General features: G+C 41.0%; 1 protein-coding gene across 1 annotated transcript; it reads right to left on the bottom strand.

Annotated features, from left to right (window-relative positions):
• Positions 1-197: 197 nt before the first annotated feature.
• On the bottom strand, positions 198-7316 carry LOC136121098 (transmembrane emp24 domain-containing protein 2-like). Its single transcript, XM_065874900.1, has 2 exons — positions 6734-7316; positions 198-226 (listed from the first exon to the last, which is right to left on the bottom strand). Exons 1-2 carry the CDS (start codon positions 7314-7316, stop codon positions 198-200), a joined length of 612 nt encoding a protein of 203 aa, XP_065730972.1.
• Positions 7317-17698: the final 10382 nt, after the last annotated feature.

Here is a 17698-nt window from a genome sequence, read left to right on the forward strand (position 1 = left end):
GAAATCATGCCAATCACATGTCAAATTTCACTGACTTTCCTAAAAAATGTTTCTCCCCAATATATAATAATCACAAAGAAACATAAGCTGTGAATGTACAGTTTAGAAAATAAAAACATAGAAACTAATGACATTATTATGACAAGATGTTTGGTAAACAGCGAATTATGAGTTTGGGATCATTAGAAAAAGCCTTTTTAAACAACCTTCTGGACTTCAAAAAAGTCTCTTCAGGAGTGGAAGGATGTGCTCTCAATCCCTCTTGTGAGAGCACCGGAATCACAACTGGCTGCTTGACAATCATCGACAGTGGGACACTGGAGCTCACCAGGGAAGATGCCCCACATCCAGAGACAGAGGAGAGACCACAGTGGGATGGTGGGAGGGGTGCAATCACAGTAGGGTCGAGTCCCATAACTGCTGGGTGGGTGACTCACAGACTGCAGAACACTTGTACCACAGAAGTCCACGAAATGGAATGAAGTTTCTGAGCCCCACATCAGGCTTCCCAACCTGGGGGTCCAGCAATGGGAGAAGGAATTCCTAGAGAATCAGACTTTGAAGGCTGCTGGGATTTGATTGCAGGACTTCGACAGGACTGGAGGAGGCAGGGACTCCATTCCTGGAGGGCACACACAGAGTAGTGTGTGCATCAGGAACCAGGAGGGGGAGCGGGGACGCCAGGGGAGACTGAGCCAGGCCTGCCTGCGGGTGTTGGGAGGGGGCGGTCTCCTGCAAAGACAGGGAGCAGGCAGCTGTGGCTCACCATGGAGACGGGGACACTGGCAGTGGAAGTTCTGGGAAATGCAACTTGGCGTGAGCCTTCAAAGAGACTGTCATTGGCCCCACCAAGGAGCCTGGATGGGCTCCAGTGTTGGGTTGCCTCAGGCCAAACAACCAACAGGGAGGGAACCCAGCCCCACCCATCAGCTGTCAAGTGGATTAAAGTTTTACTGAGCTCTGCCCACCACCAATCCCTTCAATCAGGAAACTTGCACAAGCCTCTTAGATAGCCTCATCCACCAGAGGGCAGACAGCAGAATCAAGAAGAACTACAATCCTGCAGCCTGTGGAACAAAAACCACATTCACAGAAAGATAGACAAGATGAAAAGGCAGAGGGCTGTGTACCAGATGAAGGAACAAGATGAAACCCCAGAAAAACAATTAAATGAAGTGGAGACAGGCAACTTTCCAGAAAAAGAATTCAAAATAATGACAGTGAAGATGATCCAGGACATTGGAAAAAGAACGGAGGCAAAGATCAAGAAGCTGCAAGAAATGTTTAACAAAGACCTAGAAGAATTAAAGAACAAACAAACAGAGATGAACAATACAATGACTGAAATGAAAACTACACTAGAAGGAATCAATAGCAGAATAACTGAGGCAGAAGAACGGATAAGTGACCTGGAAGACAAAATGGTGGAATTCACTGCTGTGGAACAGAATAAAGAAAAAAGAAAGAAAAGAAATGAAGACCACCTAAGAGACCTCTGGGACAACATTAAATGCAAAAACATTCGCATTATAGGGGTCCCAGAAGGAGAAGAGACACAGATGGGACCAGAGGAAATATTTGAAGAGAATATAGCTGAAAACTTCCCTAACATGGGAAAGGAAATAGCCAACCAAGTCCAGGAAATTCAGTGAGTCCCATAGAAGATAAACCCAAGGAGAAACATGCTGAGACACGTAGTAATCAAATTGGCAAAAAATAAGACAAAGAAAAATTATTGAAGGCAGCAAGGGAAAAGTGACAAATAACATACAAGGGAACTCCCATAAGGTTAACAGCTGATTTCTCAGCAGAAATTCTACAAGCCAGAAGGGAATGGCATGATATACTTAAAGTGATGAAAGGGAAGAACCTAAAACCAATATTACTCTACCCGGCAAGGATCTCATTCAGGTTTGATGGAGAAATCAAAAGCTTTACAGACAAGCAAAAGGTAAGAGAATTCAGCACCACCAAAGCAGCTCTACAACAAATGCTAAAGGAATTTCTCTAAGTGGGAAACAGAAGAGAAGAAAAGGACCTACAAAAACAAACCCAAAACAATTAAGACAATGGTCATAGGAATATACATATCGATAATTACCTTAAATGTGAATGGATTAAATGCTCCAACCAAAAGACACAGGAGTGCTGAATGGATACAAAAACAAGACCCATATATATGCTGTCCACAAGAGACCCACTTCAGACCTAGGGACACATACAGACTGTAAGTGAGGGGATAGACAAAGATATTCCATGCAAATGAAAATCAAAAGAAAGCTGGAGTAGCAATCCTCATATCAGATAAAATAGACTTTAAAATAAAGAATGTTACAAGAGACAAGGCAGGACACTACATAATGATCAAGGGATCAATCCAAGAAGAAGATATAACAATTATAAATATATATGCACCCCACATAGGAACACCTCAATACATAAAGATACTACTAATGGCTATAAAAGAGGAAATCGACAGTAACACAATAATAGTGGGGGACTTTAACACCTCACTTACACCAATGGACAGATCATCCAAAGTGAAAATAAATAAGGAAACACAAGCTTTAAATGACACAATAGACCAGATAGATTTAATTGATATTTATAGGACATTCCATCCAAAAACAGCAAATTACACTTTCTTCTCAAGTGTGCATGGAACATTCTCCAGGATAGATCACATCTTGGGTAACAAATCAAGTCTCAGTAAATTTATAAAATTTAAATCATATCAAGTATCTTTTCTGACCACAAAGCTATGAGATTAGAAATCAATTACAGGGAAAAAAACATAAAAAACAGTGCTTCCCTGGTGGCGCAGCAGTTGAGAGTCCGCCTGCCGATGCAGGGGACACGGGTTCCTGCCCCGGTCCAGGAAGATCCCACATGCTTCAGAGCAGCTGGGCCCATGAGCCATGGCCGCTGAGCCTGCACGTCTGGAGCCTGTGCTCCACAATGGGAGTAGGCCACAACAGTAAGAGGCCCGCGTACCGCAAGAAACAAAAACAACAACAACAACAAAAAAACACATAAAAAACACAAACAAATGGAGGCTAAACGATACGTTATCAAATAACCAAGAGATCACTGAAGAAATCAAAGAAGAAATCAAAAAATACATAGAGAGAAACGACAATGAAAACACGATGATCCAAAACCTACGGGATACAGCAAAAGCAGTTCTAAGAGGGAATTTTATAGCTATACAAGCCTACCTCAAGAAACAAGAAAAATCACATATAAACAACCTAACCTTACACCTAAAGGAGGTAGAGAAAGAGGAACAAACAAAACCCAAAGTTAGTAGAAGGAAAGAAATCATAAACATCAGAGCAGAAATAAATGAAATAGAAACAAAGAAAACAATAACAAAGATCAATAAAACTAAAAACTGGTTCTTTGAGGAGATAAACAAAATTGATAAACCATTAGCCAGACTCATCATGAAAAAGAGGGAGAGGACTCAAATCAATAAAATTAAAAATGAAAAAGGAGAAGTTACAGCAGACACCGAAGAAATACAAAGCATCCTAAGAGACTATTACAAGCAACTCTATGCCAATAGAATGGACAACCTGGACGAAATGGATAAAGTCTTAGAAATGTATAACCTTCCAAGACTGAACCAGGAAGAAATAGAAAATATAAACAGACCAATCACAAGTAATGAAATTGAAACTGTGATTAAAAATCTTCCAACAGGGCTTCCCTGGTGGTGTAGTGCTTGAGGGTCCGCCTGCCGATGCAGAGGACATGGGTTCATGCTCCAGTCCGGGAGGGTCCCCCATGCCATGGAATGCTTAGGTCCGTGAGCCATGGCTGCTGAGCCTGTGCAACTGGAGCCTGTGCTCCGCAACGGGAGAGGCCCCAACAGTGAGAGGCCCGTGTACCGCAAAAAAAAAAAAAAATCTTCCAACAAACAAAAGTCCAGGACCAGATGGCTTCACAGGTGAATTCTATCAAACATTTAGAGAAGAGCTAACACCCATCCTTCTCAAACTCTTCCAAAAAATTGCAGAGGAAGGAACACTCCCAAACTCATTCTATGAGGCTGCCATCACCCTGATACCAAAACCAGACAAAAATACTACCAAAAAAGAAAATTACAAACCCATATCACTGATGAATATAGATGCAAAAATCCTCAACAAAATACTAGCAAACAGAATCCAACAACACATTAAAGGATCATACACCATGGTCAAGTGGGATTTATGCCAGGGATGCAAGGATTCTTCAATATATGCAAATCAATCAGTGTGATGCACCATATTAACAAACTGAAGAAGAAAAACCATATGATCATCTCAATAGATACAGGGAAAGCCTTTGACAAAATTCAACACCCATTCATGATAAAAACTCTCCAGAAAGTAGGCAGAGAGGGAGCCTACCTCAACATAATAAAGGCCATATACAACAAACCCACAGCAAACATCATTCTCAATGGTGAAAAACTGAAAGCATTTCCTCTAGGATCAGGAACATGACAAGGATATCCACTCTCACCACTATTATTCAACATAGTTTTGGAAGTCCTAGCCATGGCAGTCAGAGAAGAAAAAGAAATAAAAGGAATCCAAATTGGAAAAGAAGTAAAACTTTCACTGTTTGCAGATGACATGATACTATACATAGAGAACCCTAAAGATGCCACCAGAAAACTACTAGAGCTAATCAGTGAATTTGGTAAAGTTGCAGGATACAAAATTCATGCACAGAAATCTCTGGTATTCCTATACATTAATGACGAAAAATCTGAAAGAGAAATTAAGGAAGCACTCCAATTTACCATTGCAACAAAAAGAATAAAATACCTAAGAGTAAACCTACCTAGGGAGACAAAAGACCTGTATGCAGAAAATTATAAGACACTGATGAAAAAAATTAAAGATGATACCAGCAGATGGAGAGATATACCATGTTCTTTGATTGGAAGAATCAATATTGTGAAAATGACTATATTACCCAAAGCAATCTACAGATTCAATGCAATTCCTATCAAATTACCAATGACATTTTTTTTACAGAACTAGAACAAAAAATCTTAAAATTTGTATGGAGACACAAAAGACCCCACATAGCCAAAGCAGTCTTGAGGGAAAAAAACGGAGCTGGAGGAATCAGATTCCGTGACTTCAGACTATCCTACAAAGCTACAGTAATCAAGACAATATGGTACTGGCACAAAAACAGAAACATAAATCAATGGAAAAAGATAGAAAGCTCCGAGATAAACCCATGCACCTATGGTCAAGTAATCTATGAAAAAAGAGGCAAGGATATACAATGGAGAAAAGGCAGTCTCCTCAATAAGTGGTGCTGGGAAAACTGGACAGCTACATGTAAAAGAATGAAATTAGAACACTCCCTAACACCATATACAAAAATAAACTCAAAATGGATTATAGACCTAATTGTAAGACTGGACACTACAAAATTCTTACAGGAAAACATAGGAAGAACACTCTTTGACATAAATCCCAGCAAGATCTTTTTTGATCCTCCTCCTAGAGTAAGTGAAATAAAAACAAAATTAAACAAATAGGACCAAATGAAATTTCAAAGCTTTTGCACAGCAAAGGAAACCATAAACAAGATGAAAAGACAACCCTCAGAATGGGAGAAAATATTTGCAAATGAATCAACGGACAAAGCATTAACCTGCAAAATATATAAACAGCTCATGCAGCTCAATATTAAGAAAACAAACAACCCAATCCAAAAATGGGCAGAAGCCCAAAATAGACATTTCTCCAAAGAAGACATACAGATGGCCAAGAAGCACATGAAAAGCTCTCAACATCACTAATTATTAGAGAAATGTAAATCAAAACTACAATGAGGTATCACCTCACACCAGTTAGAATGGGCATTATCAGAAAATCTACAAACAACAAATGTTGGAGAGGGTGTGGAGAAAAGGGAACCCTCTTGCACTGTTGGTGGGAATGTAAATTGATACAGCCACTATGGAGGACAGTATGGAGGTTCCTTAAAAAGCTAAAAATAGAATTATCATATTTTTCAACAATCCCACTACTGGGAATATACCCAGAGAAAACCATAATTCAAAAAGACACATGCACCCCAATGTTCATTGCACTATTTACAACACCCAGGTCATGGAAGCAACCTAAATGCCCATCAACAGACAAATGGATAAAGAAGTTGTGGTACTTATATACAATGGAATATTACTCAGCCATAAAAAGGAACAAAATTGGGTCACTTGTTGAGAAGTGGTTGAATCTAGAGACTGTCATACAGAGTGAAATAAGTCAGAAAGAGAAAAACAAATATTGTATATTAACGCATGCATGTGGAACCTAGAAAAATGGTACAGATGAACCGGTTTGCAGGGCAGAAATTGAGACACAGATGTAGGGAACAAACGTATGGACACTAAGTGGGGAAATCCACGGTGGGGTGGGGTTCGTGGTGTGATGAATTAGACGATTGGGATTGACATGTATACACTGATGTGTATAAAATTGATGACTAATAAGAACCTGCTGTATAAAAAAATAAATTAAATAAAATTCAAAAATTAAAAAAAATATATTAGGACACACAAACTAGCAATACATAAAAATGGTAATAATATATGATAACCATGTTGGGCTTTTCCAGAATACAGATAATTTTAACTCTAAAAATAATGTGATTCACCACATTAACAGATTAAAGAAGAACACACACACACACACACACACACACACACACACACAAAATCTCTTCAGGTAGTAGATCTGTCCCAATATCATGGTAACTAGAACAAGAGCTTCAAAGAAGGACCAAAGGACCACTCTGCTGTTTGTTCTGCCATTGATTGCTCTGTGTATTCTCTCCCGAACTTCCATGTATTCCTGTTCATGCTTTACAGCTGTCATCGCCACTGTGAGCTCATTAATCATTTCTTCTAGCTTGTTCTGGTGAGCTTCTGTTTCCATGTTTTGTCCTTTGGGCGCCTCCTCAATATCAATGGTGAACATCACTATTTTTGGAGTCATGGTGGACATTCTATTGCTGAAACAAAACTTACATGTTCCATCCATGTCAGCAGCAAATATGTATTTCCCACTGGACTTCCAGTCTTCTTTATAAATTCCTTTATTATCAGGCCCTGTAATCTCCACGTCAATGCCCAGGAAGATGTCCTCGGCCACCTCGAAGATGAGGCCCATCTTGGTGCCCGAGGTGACCCACTCGAAGAAGCACTCCTCTGCATGCACGTCAATGCTGACAAAGTAGTCCAAGGCCATGGCCAGGATGGCAGCCAGGAGCACCAGCAGCTCAGCGAGTGTCACCATGGTGGGGCTGGGGCCAAAACCAGGACTGGAACTGTGGCCTCCAGAGCCGCCGTTGCTGCCACCACCACCTCAGCGCATAAGTTTGTTTTCTACACCTGTGACTCTATTTCTGTTTGTAAATAAGTTCATTTTGTACCTTTTTTTTTTTTTAGATTCCACATATAGGCGATATCATATGATATTTGTCTTTCTCTGACTGACTTTCTTCACTCAGTATGACAATCTCTAGGTCCATCCATGTTGCTGCAAATGACATTATTTCATTCTTTTTTTTTATGGCTTAGTAATATATCACATTTTCTTTATCCATTCATCTGTCGATGGATATTTAGGTTGCTTCCATGTCTTGGCTATTGTAAATACTACTGCAATGAACATTGGGGTGCACGTATCTTATTTTATATTTTTAAAATTAATTTTCATTGGAGTATAGTTGCTTTAGCATGTATCTTTTCAAAGTAGCATGTATACTTTTCAAAGTATATTCTCCAGATATATGTCCAGCAGTGGGATTGCTGAATCATATGGCAGCTCTATTTTTAGTTTTTTAAGGAACCTCCATACTGTTCTCCATATTGGTTGTACCAATTTACATTACAACCAACAGCGTAGGAGGGGTCCCTTTTCTCCATACCCTTTTCAGCACTTACTGTTTGTAGATTTTTTGACGATGGCTATCCTCACCACTGTGAGGTGATACCTCTTTGTAGTTTTGATTTGCATTTCTCTAATAATTAGTGATGTTGAGCATCTTTTCATGTGCTTTTTGGCCATCTGTATGTCTTCTTTGGAGAAATGTCCATCTAGATCATCGCCGAATTTTTTTTTTTTGGCGGTATGCAGGCCTCTCACTGTTGTAGCCTCTCCCCTTGCGGAGCACAGGCTCTGGACGCGCAGGCTCAGTGGCCATGGCTCATGGGCCCAGACGCTCCACAGCATGTGGGATCTTCCCGGACTGCGGCACGAACCCGTGTCCCCTGCATCGGCAGGCAGACTCTCAACTACTGCGCCACCAGGGAAGCCCTGCCCATTTTTTGATTGGGTCATTTTTTTTAATATATTGAGCTGCATGAGGTGCTTTGTATATTTTGGAGATTAATCCCTTGTCTGTCACTGCATTAGCAAATGTTTTCTCCCATTCTATGGGTTGTCTTTTCTTTTTGTTTATGAGTTCCTTTGCTGTGCAAAAGCTTTTAAGTTTCATTAGGTCCCATTTGTTTATTTTTGTTTTTATTTTCCATACTGTAGGAGGTGGATCAAAAAAGATATTCCTGCAATTTATGTCGGAGAATGTTCTGCCTATGTTTTCCCCTAAGAGTTTTATAGTATCTGGCCTTACATTTAGGTCTTTAATACATTTTGAGTTTATTTTTGTGTATGGTGTTAGGGAGTGTTCTAATTTTATTCTTTTACATGTAGCTGTTCAGTTTTCCTAGCACTACTTATTGAAGGGGCTGTCTTTTCTCCATTGTATATTTTTGCCTCCTTTGTCATAGATTAGTTGACCATAGTTGCATGGGTTTATCTCTGGAGTTTCTATAGTGTTCCATTAATCAATATTTCTGTTTTTGTGTCAGTAACAAACTTTTTTGATTACTGTAGATTTGTAGTATAGTCTGAAGTCAGGGAGCCTGATTCCTTCAGCTCCGTTTTTCTTTCTCAGGTTTGCATGGGTTATTCGGGGTCTTTTGTGTTTCCATACAAATTGTAAAATTTTTGTTCTAATTCTGTTGAAAAGTCATTGGTAATTTGATAGAGATTGCATTGAATCTGTAGAGTGCTTTGGATAGGATAGTTATTTTGACAATATTGATTCTTCCTATCCAAGAACATGGTGTATCTCTCCATCTATTTGTGTCATCTTTCATTTCTTTTATCAGCATCTCAGCCTTCAGAGTACAGGTTTTTTGCCTCCTTAGGTAGGTTTATTCCTAGCTATTTTATTATTTTTGATGCGATGGTAAATGGGATTGTTTCCTTAATTTCTATTTCTGATATTTTGTTGTTAGTGTATAGAAATGCAGCAGATTTCTGTGTATTAATTTTGTATCCTGCAACATTACCAAATTCATTGATGAGTTCTAGTAGTTTTCTGGTAGTGTCTGTAGGATTTTCTATGTAGAGTATCATGTCATCTGCAAACAGTGATAGTTTTACTTCTTCTTTTCCAGTTTGGACTCCTTTTATTTCTTTTTCTTTTCTGATTGCTGTGGCTAGAACCTCCAAAATTAAGTTGAATAAAAGTGGTGAGAGTGGTCATCTTTGTCTTATTCCTGATCTTAGAGGAAATGCTTTCAGTTTTTCACCACTGAGAATGATGTGAGCTGTGAGTTTGTTGTATATGGCCTTTATTATGTTGAGGTATATTCCCTCTGTGCCAGCTCTCTGGATAGTTTTTATCATAAATGGGTTTTGAATTTTGTCAAAAACTTTTTCTGAAGCTATTGAGATGATCATATGGTTTTTATTATTTTTAATGTGGTGTATCTCATTGATTGATTTGCATATATTGAAGAATCCTTGCATTCCTGGGATAAATTCCACTTGATCGTGGTATACGATCCCTTTAATTTGTTGTTGGATTCAGGTTGCTTGTATTTTTTTTGAGGATTTTTGCATTTATGTTTATCAGTGCTGTTGGCCTGTAATTTTCTTCTTTTGTGGTATCTTTGTCTGGTTTGGGTATCTGGGATAAGGTGGCCTCATAGAATGAGCTTGGTAGTGTTCCTTCCCCTGAAATTTTTTGGAGTATCAGAAGGATAGTTATTAACTCTTCTCTAAATGTTTGAGAGAATTCGCCTGTGAAGCAATCTGGTCCTGGACTTTTGTTTGTTGGGAGTTTTAAAATCACAGTTTTTATTTTAATACATGTGATTTGTCTGTTCATATTTTCGATTTCTTTTTGGTTCAGTCTTGGAGATTGTACCCTTCTAAGAATTTGTCCATTTCTTCTAGGTTGTCCATTTTATTGGTGTATAGTTGCTTGTAGTAGTCTCTTATAATCCTTCTATTTCTATGGTATCAGTTGTAACTTCTCCTTTTTCATTTCTAATTTTATTGAATTGAGCTCTCTCCCTTTATTTCCTTATGAGTCTAGCTAAAGGTTTATCCATTTTGTTTATGTTTTCAAAGAACAAGCTTGTAGTTTCATTGATCTTTTCTATTGTTTCCTTCATCTCTATTTCAACTACTTATGTTTTGATCTTTATGATTTCTTTCCTTCTACTAACTTTAGGTTTAGTTTGTTCTTCTTTCTCTAGTTACGTTAGGTATAAGGTTAGGCTGTTTATTTGGGATTTTTCTTGTTTCCTGAGATAAGATTGTATTTCTATAAATGCCCATCTTAGAGCTGCTTTTGCTGTGCCCCATAGGTTTCGGATTGTCATGTTTTCATTTTCAATTGCCTCTAGGTATTTCCTCTTTGATTTCTTCAGTGATCCATTGATTGTTTAGTAGCATATTGTTTAGCCTCCACGTGCTTGTGTTTTTTATAGTTTTTTCTTATAATTTATTTCTCATCTCATAGCATTGTGGTTGGAAAAGTTGCTTGATATGATTTCAGTTTTCTTAAATTTACTGAGGCTTGGTTTGTGGCCCAAGATGTGAACTATCCTGAAGAATATTCCATATGCACTTGAGAAGAATGTGTATTCTGCTGCTTTCAGATGGAATGCTCTATAAATAGCAATTAAGTCCATCTAATAGCAATTAAGTCCATCTAATGTGTTATTTAAGGCTTGTGTTTCCTTACTGATTTTCTGACTGGATGATCTGTCCATTGGTGTAAGTGGGGTGTTAAAGTTCCCTGCTATTATTGTGTTGCTGCCCATTTCCCCATTTATGGCTGTTAACATTTGCCTTATATATTGAGTACTCCTATGTTGGGTGCATATATATTTACAATTGTTATATTTTCTTCCTGGATTGATCCCATGATCATTATGTAGTGTCCTTCCTTGTCTCTTGTAACAGTCTCTATTTTAAAGTCTACTTTTTATGATATGAGTATTGCTACTCCAGCTTTCTTTCGATTTCCATTTGCAAGGAATATCTTTTTCTATCCCCTCACTTTCAGTCAGTATGTGTTCCTAGGTCTGAAGTGGGTCTCTTTGTAGACAACATATATATGGGTCTTGTTTTTGTATCCATTCGGCCAATCTATGTCTTTTGGTTAAAGCATTTAATCCATTTATATTTAAGGTAATTATCAGTATGTATGTTCCTATTGCCATTTTCTCAATTGTATTGGATTTTTTTGTTGTTGGTCTGCTTTTGTTCTCTTCTCTTGTGATTTGATGACCATCTTTAGTGCTATGTTTGGGTTGCTTTTTCTTTTTGTGTGTGTATCTATTGTTGTTTTTTGTTTGCAGTTTCCATGAAGTTTTGATATAGCAGTCTGTATATGCACAAGGCTGTTTTGAGTTGCTGGTCTCTTAATTTCAAATGCATTTCCCATTTCCTGCATTTGTACTCTCCTCTTTTCATGGTTGCTTGTTTTGATATCATATATGTGTATGATAATTCCCTACTATTACTTTATGTTTGCCTTTACTCATGAGCTTTCCCATTTGTGATTTTCTTATTTCTAGTTGTGGCCTCTTTTTTTCCCTCTTGCTTAGAGAAGTTCCTGTAGCATTTGTTGTAAGGCTGGTTTGGTGGTGCTGAATTCCCTTAGCTTTTGCTTGTTTGTAAAGCTTTTGATTTCTCCTTCAAATCTGAATGAGAAACTTGCTGAGTATTCTTGGTTGTAGGTTTTTCCCTTTCATAACTTTAAATATATAATGCCACTCCCTTCCAGCCTGTAGTTTCTGCTGAAAAATCAGCCGATAACTTTACAGGGATTCCCTTGTATGTTGCTTTTCCTTTGTTGCTTTTAATAATTTTTCTTTATACTTAATTTTTGTGAGTTTGATTAATATGTGTCTCAGTGTGTTCCTCCTTGGGTTTATCCTGTATGAGACTTTATGTGCTTCCTGGACTTGGGTGACTGTTTCCTCTCCCATGTTAGGGAATTTTTTGGCTATAATCTCTTCAAATATTTTCTCAGGCCCTTTTCCTTTCTCTTCTTCTCCTGGGACCCCTATAATTTCAAGTTCCCTTGTTTCTCCTGGAATTTACCTCTACATTTCCAAATTAAATAAAACAAAAGCAAAAGCAAACTTATGTTGCTATTTTTCTACTTTAAGATATTAAATATCTCGGGCTTCCCTGGTGGTGCAGAGGTTGGGAGTCCACCTGCTGATGCAGGGGACATGGGTTTGTGTCCCAGTCCAGGAGAATCCCACATGCTGTGGAGCAGCTGGGCCCGTGAGCCATGGCCGCTGAGCCTGTGTGTCCAGAGCCTGTGCTCCACAGCAGGAGAGGCCACAACAGTGAGAGGACTGCATACAGGAAAAAAAAAATGATATTAAATATCTTAATGTTTTATCCATGGTTTCATTTGTTTCTATTTTTTTTAATTTAGGAAATATTTGGTACAATGGTTAGGAAGTATAACTTGGTCTCCTTCTTTGTAGAATGCAGAAAGTACTAGTAACTACCATTGACTTATGAGGATTAAATGAGCTAAAATACAAAAAGCATTTAGAGCCCCAGCAAATGTAACCACTATACAAATATTAGACATTATTATACTATTATTGCCATTATTTTTTTAATCTCCATTCTCAATCCAATCTTCAACACTCCCTCCACCACCACCACCCCGCCACCAGTGGTAACCATTCTCCTGGATTCATGTTGGTGTGTTTAAAGTTGTCCCAGAAGTCCCTGAGACTGTCCTCATTTCTTTTCATTCTTCATTCTGTTCTGTGGCAGTGATTTCCACCACTCTGTCTTCCATGTCACTTATATGTTCTTCTGCCTCAGTTATTCTGCTATTGATTCCTTCTAGTGCATTCTTCATTTCAGTTATTGTGTTGTTCATCTCTGTTTGTTTTTTCTGTAAATCTTCTATGTGTTTGTTCAGCATTACTTGTATCTTCTTGGTCTGTGCCTCCATTCTTTTTTTTTTTTTTTTGTGGTACGCGGGCCTCTCACTGTTGTGGTCTTTCCCATTGCAGAGCACAGGCTCTGGAGGCACAGGCTCAGTGGCCATGGCTCATGGGCCCAGCCGCTCCACAGCATATGGGATCCTACCAGACCAGGGCACGAACTCATGTCTCCCGCATCAGCAGGCGGACTCTCAACCACTGTGCCACCAGGGAAGCCCTGTGACTCCATTCTTTATCTGAGATTTTGAATTGTCTTTACTATCATTACTCAGAATTTTTTTTCAGGTAGATTGTCTATCTCCTCTTCATTTAGTTGTTCTTGTGGTTTTTTCTTGTTCCAATGTCTGCAACATATTCCTCTGTTGTCTCATTTTGTCTAACTTTCTGTGTTTGTGGTCTCCTTTACACAGGCTGCAGGATTGTAGTTCTTGCTTCTTGTGTCTTCCCCTGGTGGGTGAGGTTGGTCCAGAGGCTTGTTTAGGCATCCTGGTTGGAGGGACTGGTGCCTGCCCTCTGGTGGGTGGAGCTGGGTCTTTCCCCTCTGGTGAGGGGGACCATGTCAAGGAGTGTGTTTTGAGGTGGCTATGAGCTCAGCACGACTTTAGGCAGCCTGTCTGCTGCTGGGTGGGGCTGTGTTCCTATCTTATTGGTTGCATGGCCTGAAGCTTTCCAGCACTTGGAGTCTGCATGTTGTAGGGTGGGGCCAGGCTTCAGTGCCAAATTGGGAGAGCTCAGGCTGATCAATATTCCCAGAGGCCTCTACTACCAGTGTACTTGCCCACACAGTGAGCTACAGCTGACCCCTTGCCTCCCTGGGGGACCCTCCAAAACCCCTAGGTAGGTCTAGCTCAGGTTCTTGTGGAGGTACAGCTTTGTGCTGGTCCCAGTGCACGTGAAACCTGTGTGTGGCCTCCAAGAGTGGAGTCTTTGTTTCCCCCAGCCCTGTGGGGCTCCTGCACTAAAGCCCCACTGGCCATCAAGGCTAAATGCTCTGGGGGTTCTTCCCCCCAATGCCAGACCATCAGACACTCTTGGAGGGCTATTTTTTTTTTTTTTTTTTTTTTTTTTTGCGGTACGCGGGCCTCTCACTGTTGTGGCCTCTCCCGTTGCGGAGCACAGGCTCCGGACGCGCAGGCTCAGCGGCCATGGCTCACGGGCCCAGCCGCTCCGCGGCATGTGGGATCTTCCCGGACCGGGGCACGAATCCGTGTCCCCTGCATCGGCAGGCAGACTCTCAACCACTGCGCCACCAGGGAAGCCCTGGAGGGCTATTTTTATGTGAGAATATCCCCGTGTAGCCTGTGTGGGTTTAATATTTTTTGGTGCAAGGGCTGTTTTTGGTATAGAAGTCTGCCACCTCTTTCCTCAGTTTATGCTGCCATTAACCCCTTGATAGGAGGTGCAAATGATGTTGTGGTGACCAGAGCCTGCACTGGATATTGAGCAGGGCCTCCCTTTTGCTCTGTGGTTGTCACTGCCCTGTCAGGGGCTGGGTCCGCTCCCTAGTTGTTGGAGTAGAGGACCCCAGATCTGTTTCATAGCTGTGTTTCTGATCTGTGGTGTGAGGTAGGTGGGATTGGAGCACTCCCACTGGGAGAAAAGACACTGAGTGTTCCTCCTCTGGAGATGTTCACCTGTGGGTGTGCTCTGTTGTGTCACCTTTCACCTGTTGTGTGAACTCTCTGATTTCACTGTTGTTGGCACTGCTCTTGGCCCCATCTTAACTGTGAGTATGTCAGCAATTGGTCCTGGTGCCTCTCAGATGTTGTTTTCAGCAGACCACCAGTATAGACCCACTGAAGTCAGGTCCCTGATTGCAGTAATCATGGATCTAGACCTGCTCTGGGTGAGTGGGGGCAACTCAGACTCTAGCCTGGCCCAACCCCTGCATGTACATGCCCACAAAGTCCATAGCTACTAAAGCTAGACCTGTCTTGGCTGTGGGAGCACTCATTGCCTGTTCAGATGTTCTGCAGGCGCTGAGTTTACAAAGTCAGTAGTGGGGGTGTAAATCTGCAATTTGTACAGTTGTGAGAGATTTCAGCTCTTCTTCCTTAGTTGCATGGCCCCTGGAGTTCAGCTGTGGTTTCAGCCCCACCTCTGCATATGGGCCACCCACAGGAATCTACTCCCAAGGATGCCCTGGAGCACAAAAGTCTACCCTATGGGAGATGGGGTGCGGAGGAGGAGGAGGAAGCCAGGGGCATGAGAGCCTGCCCTGGTGGGAGCACTTTCTAGTGTCCAAGGAGGCAGGGACCAGTACATGGAGATAGAGGCTGCAATGGCAGCCCTGCCCTTTGCACATCATTCAGCAATGGCACTTCGCTTCTATGGCAGTCTGGACTTCCTCCACGAGCATTCCTGGTTGCAGAGCTCCTCACTCCTGTACCCTCAGTCTATCTCTGTACAGCCAACAGCAGTCCTTTCCCTGGGTCTACTCTCCAATCCCCGTGTTCCATCACCCAGACCCCGTCCACACTGGCAGACACATGTCTCAGGTTGGGACGCACATGGCTGTGGCACAGACCATCTGTGTAGGTCTCACTCTGTCCTACCTGCCACAGATTGGTTGCTGCGCTCTCCTCCGAGTCCCCAAAGCTCCTCTTCTGTTCTAGCTGATCTCCCTGCTGATGAGGGGGCTTCCCAAGATGTGAGAACCTCTCCTCTCCTTCAGCTCCCTCCCAGGGGTTGAGGTTCCATCCTGCTTCTTCTCCTCTTCCTTTTCCCTTCTTCTTTTTTTTCATCCTACCCAGTTACGCGAGGATCTTTCTTGTCCTTTTAGGTGTCTAATTTCCTCTGCTAATGTTCAGCAGGTGCTCTGTATTTTTCCACTTGTATTCTTTAAAGATTTGATTTGATTTTTATTTTTTTGGCTGCGTTGGGTCTTTGTTGCTGCGTGCAGGCTTTCTCTAGTTGTGGCAAGTGGGGGCTACTCTTCGTTGTGGTGCACAGTCTTCTCATTATGGTGGCTTCTCTTGTGAAGCATGGGCTCTAGGAGCTCAGGCTGAAGTAGTTGCAGTACGCGGGCTCATTAATTGTGGCATGTGGGCTCTAGAGCACAGGCTCAGTAGTTGTGGCACACAGGCTTAGTTGCTCTTTGGCATGTGGGATCTTCCCAGACCAGGGATTGAACCTGTGTCCCCTACATTGGCAGGTGGATTCTTATCCACTGAGCCACCAGGGAAGTCCCTGTGGATGTATTCTTGATGCATATGTGAGGAGAGGTAAACTCCCCATCCTCCTACTCCTCCGCCATCTTGACTCCCCTGAGTAATCTTAAACTACATTCAACATTCTCTTTTAATATAAATTACTTTATTTATTATAGTAATTATATCTTTACAATCAAAGTTGTCTTTTCACTATGTTCTGTTAACAAGAAATTAAATGGTAGTTATAAGCAAATTTGTTTGCCTAGGAAACAAAAATTGTATATTCAGTTTAACAGAAATAAAAGAATTCGTGTCTGAAAATGCAAGATTGTTTATTACATAGCCTTTGGCCTTGCAATTACAGTATAAAAAAGTTCAGTTTCAAAGTGACAATTACTTGTGCTGTTTGAGCTTTAAGGGTTGGAATGTTAAGTACAACATCAGCTTCTTAAAGACAAAGCAAAGTGATCTATGATATGTCTCCCCTGCAAAAGGGTATTTAGATATACAATTAACATGAAAATCTTGTATCAGACTTCAGTGGGAGATTCTTCAGCATACCTTATCCAGCATATTCATAGTCCTATACCTTGCCAACCTCACTTTCCCACATATGGAAGCACAGGTTCCCACGTACACATGGTAATAGAAAATAAAATCACTAAGTTAGCACTCTAAATTTCAGTTCTGAGTCTCCTTGTTGATATTAGTACTTAAGTATGCTGGCCGTCATAAGATAGACTGGGACCTGGGACCCTTTACCGGAGTGCTTGCACTTGCACCTGGACAAAGATCTCCTCCAGCAACAAAATACAAAGAAACTAAATGGGACTAAAAATAGCAACACTCTTGTGCAATTGGGGCAATTATGAACAATAAACTATAAAAAGCACACAAACTAACAGCCACTTCTGAGGTTCCCTGAGCAAAAGCAGGGTACTGTGCATGATCCCTGCACACAGCACCACCAAATGGGTGGGCAGATGACCTAAGCCACTCCTCTGGCTGGACCCACTGGTCTGCCCCACCTTCACTCCATTTAAGGAACCAGCTTGCTCCTGCTACCCCTTGGGCTGTGAGCAAGGGAACCTGTTACTTGTTTTTGCTCCCTCATGTCCCACCAGTCCCAATAAAGCCTTGCCTGGATTTCTAATCTGGCCTCATAAATTTCCATTGATTAAAGAGTTCAAGAACCCAGGTTGGTATCAGTCATACTACTCCACGAGATGCAGACAGC

The sequence above is a fragment of the Phocoena phocoena genome, chromosome 3 (assembly GCF_963924675.1).
Source record: "Phocoena phocoena chromosome 3, mPhoPho1.1, whole genome shotgun sequence".
NCBI classification, from domain to species: Eukaryota; Metazoa; Chordata; class Mammalia; order Artiodactyla; family Phocoenidae; genus Phocoena; species Phocoena phocoena.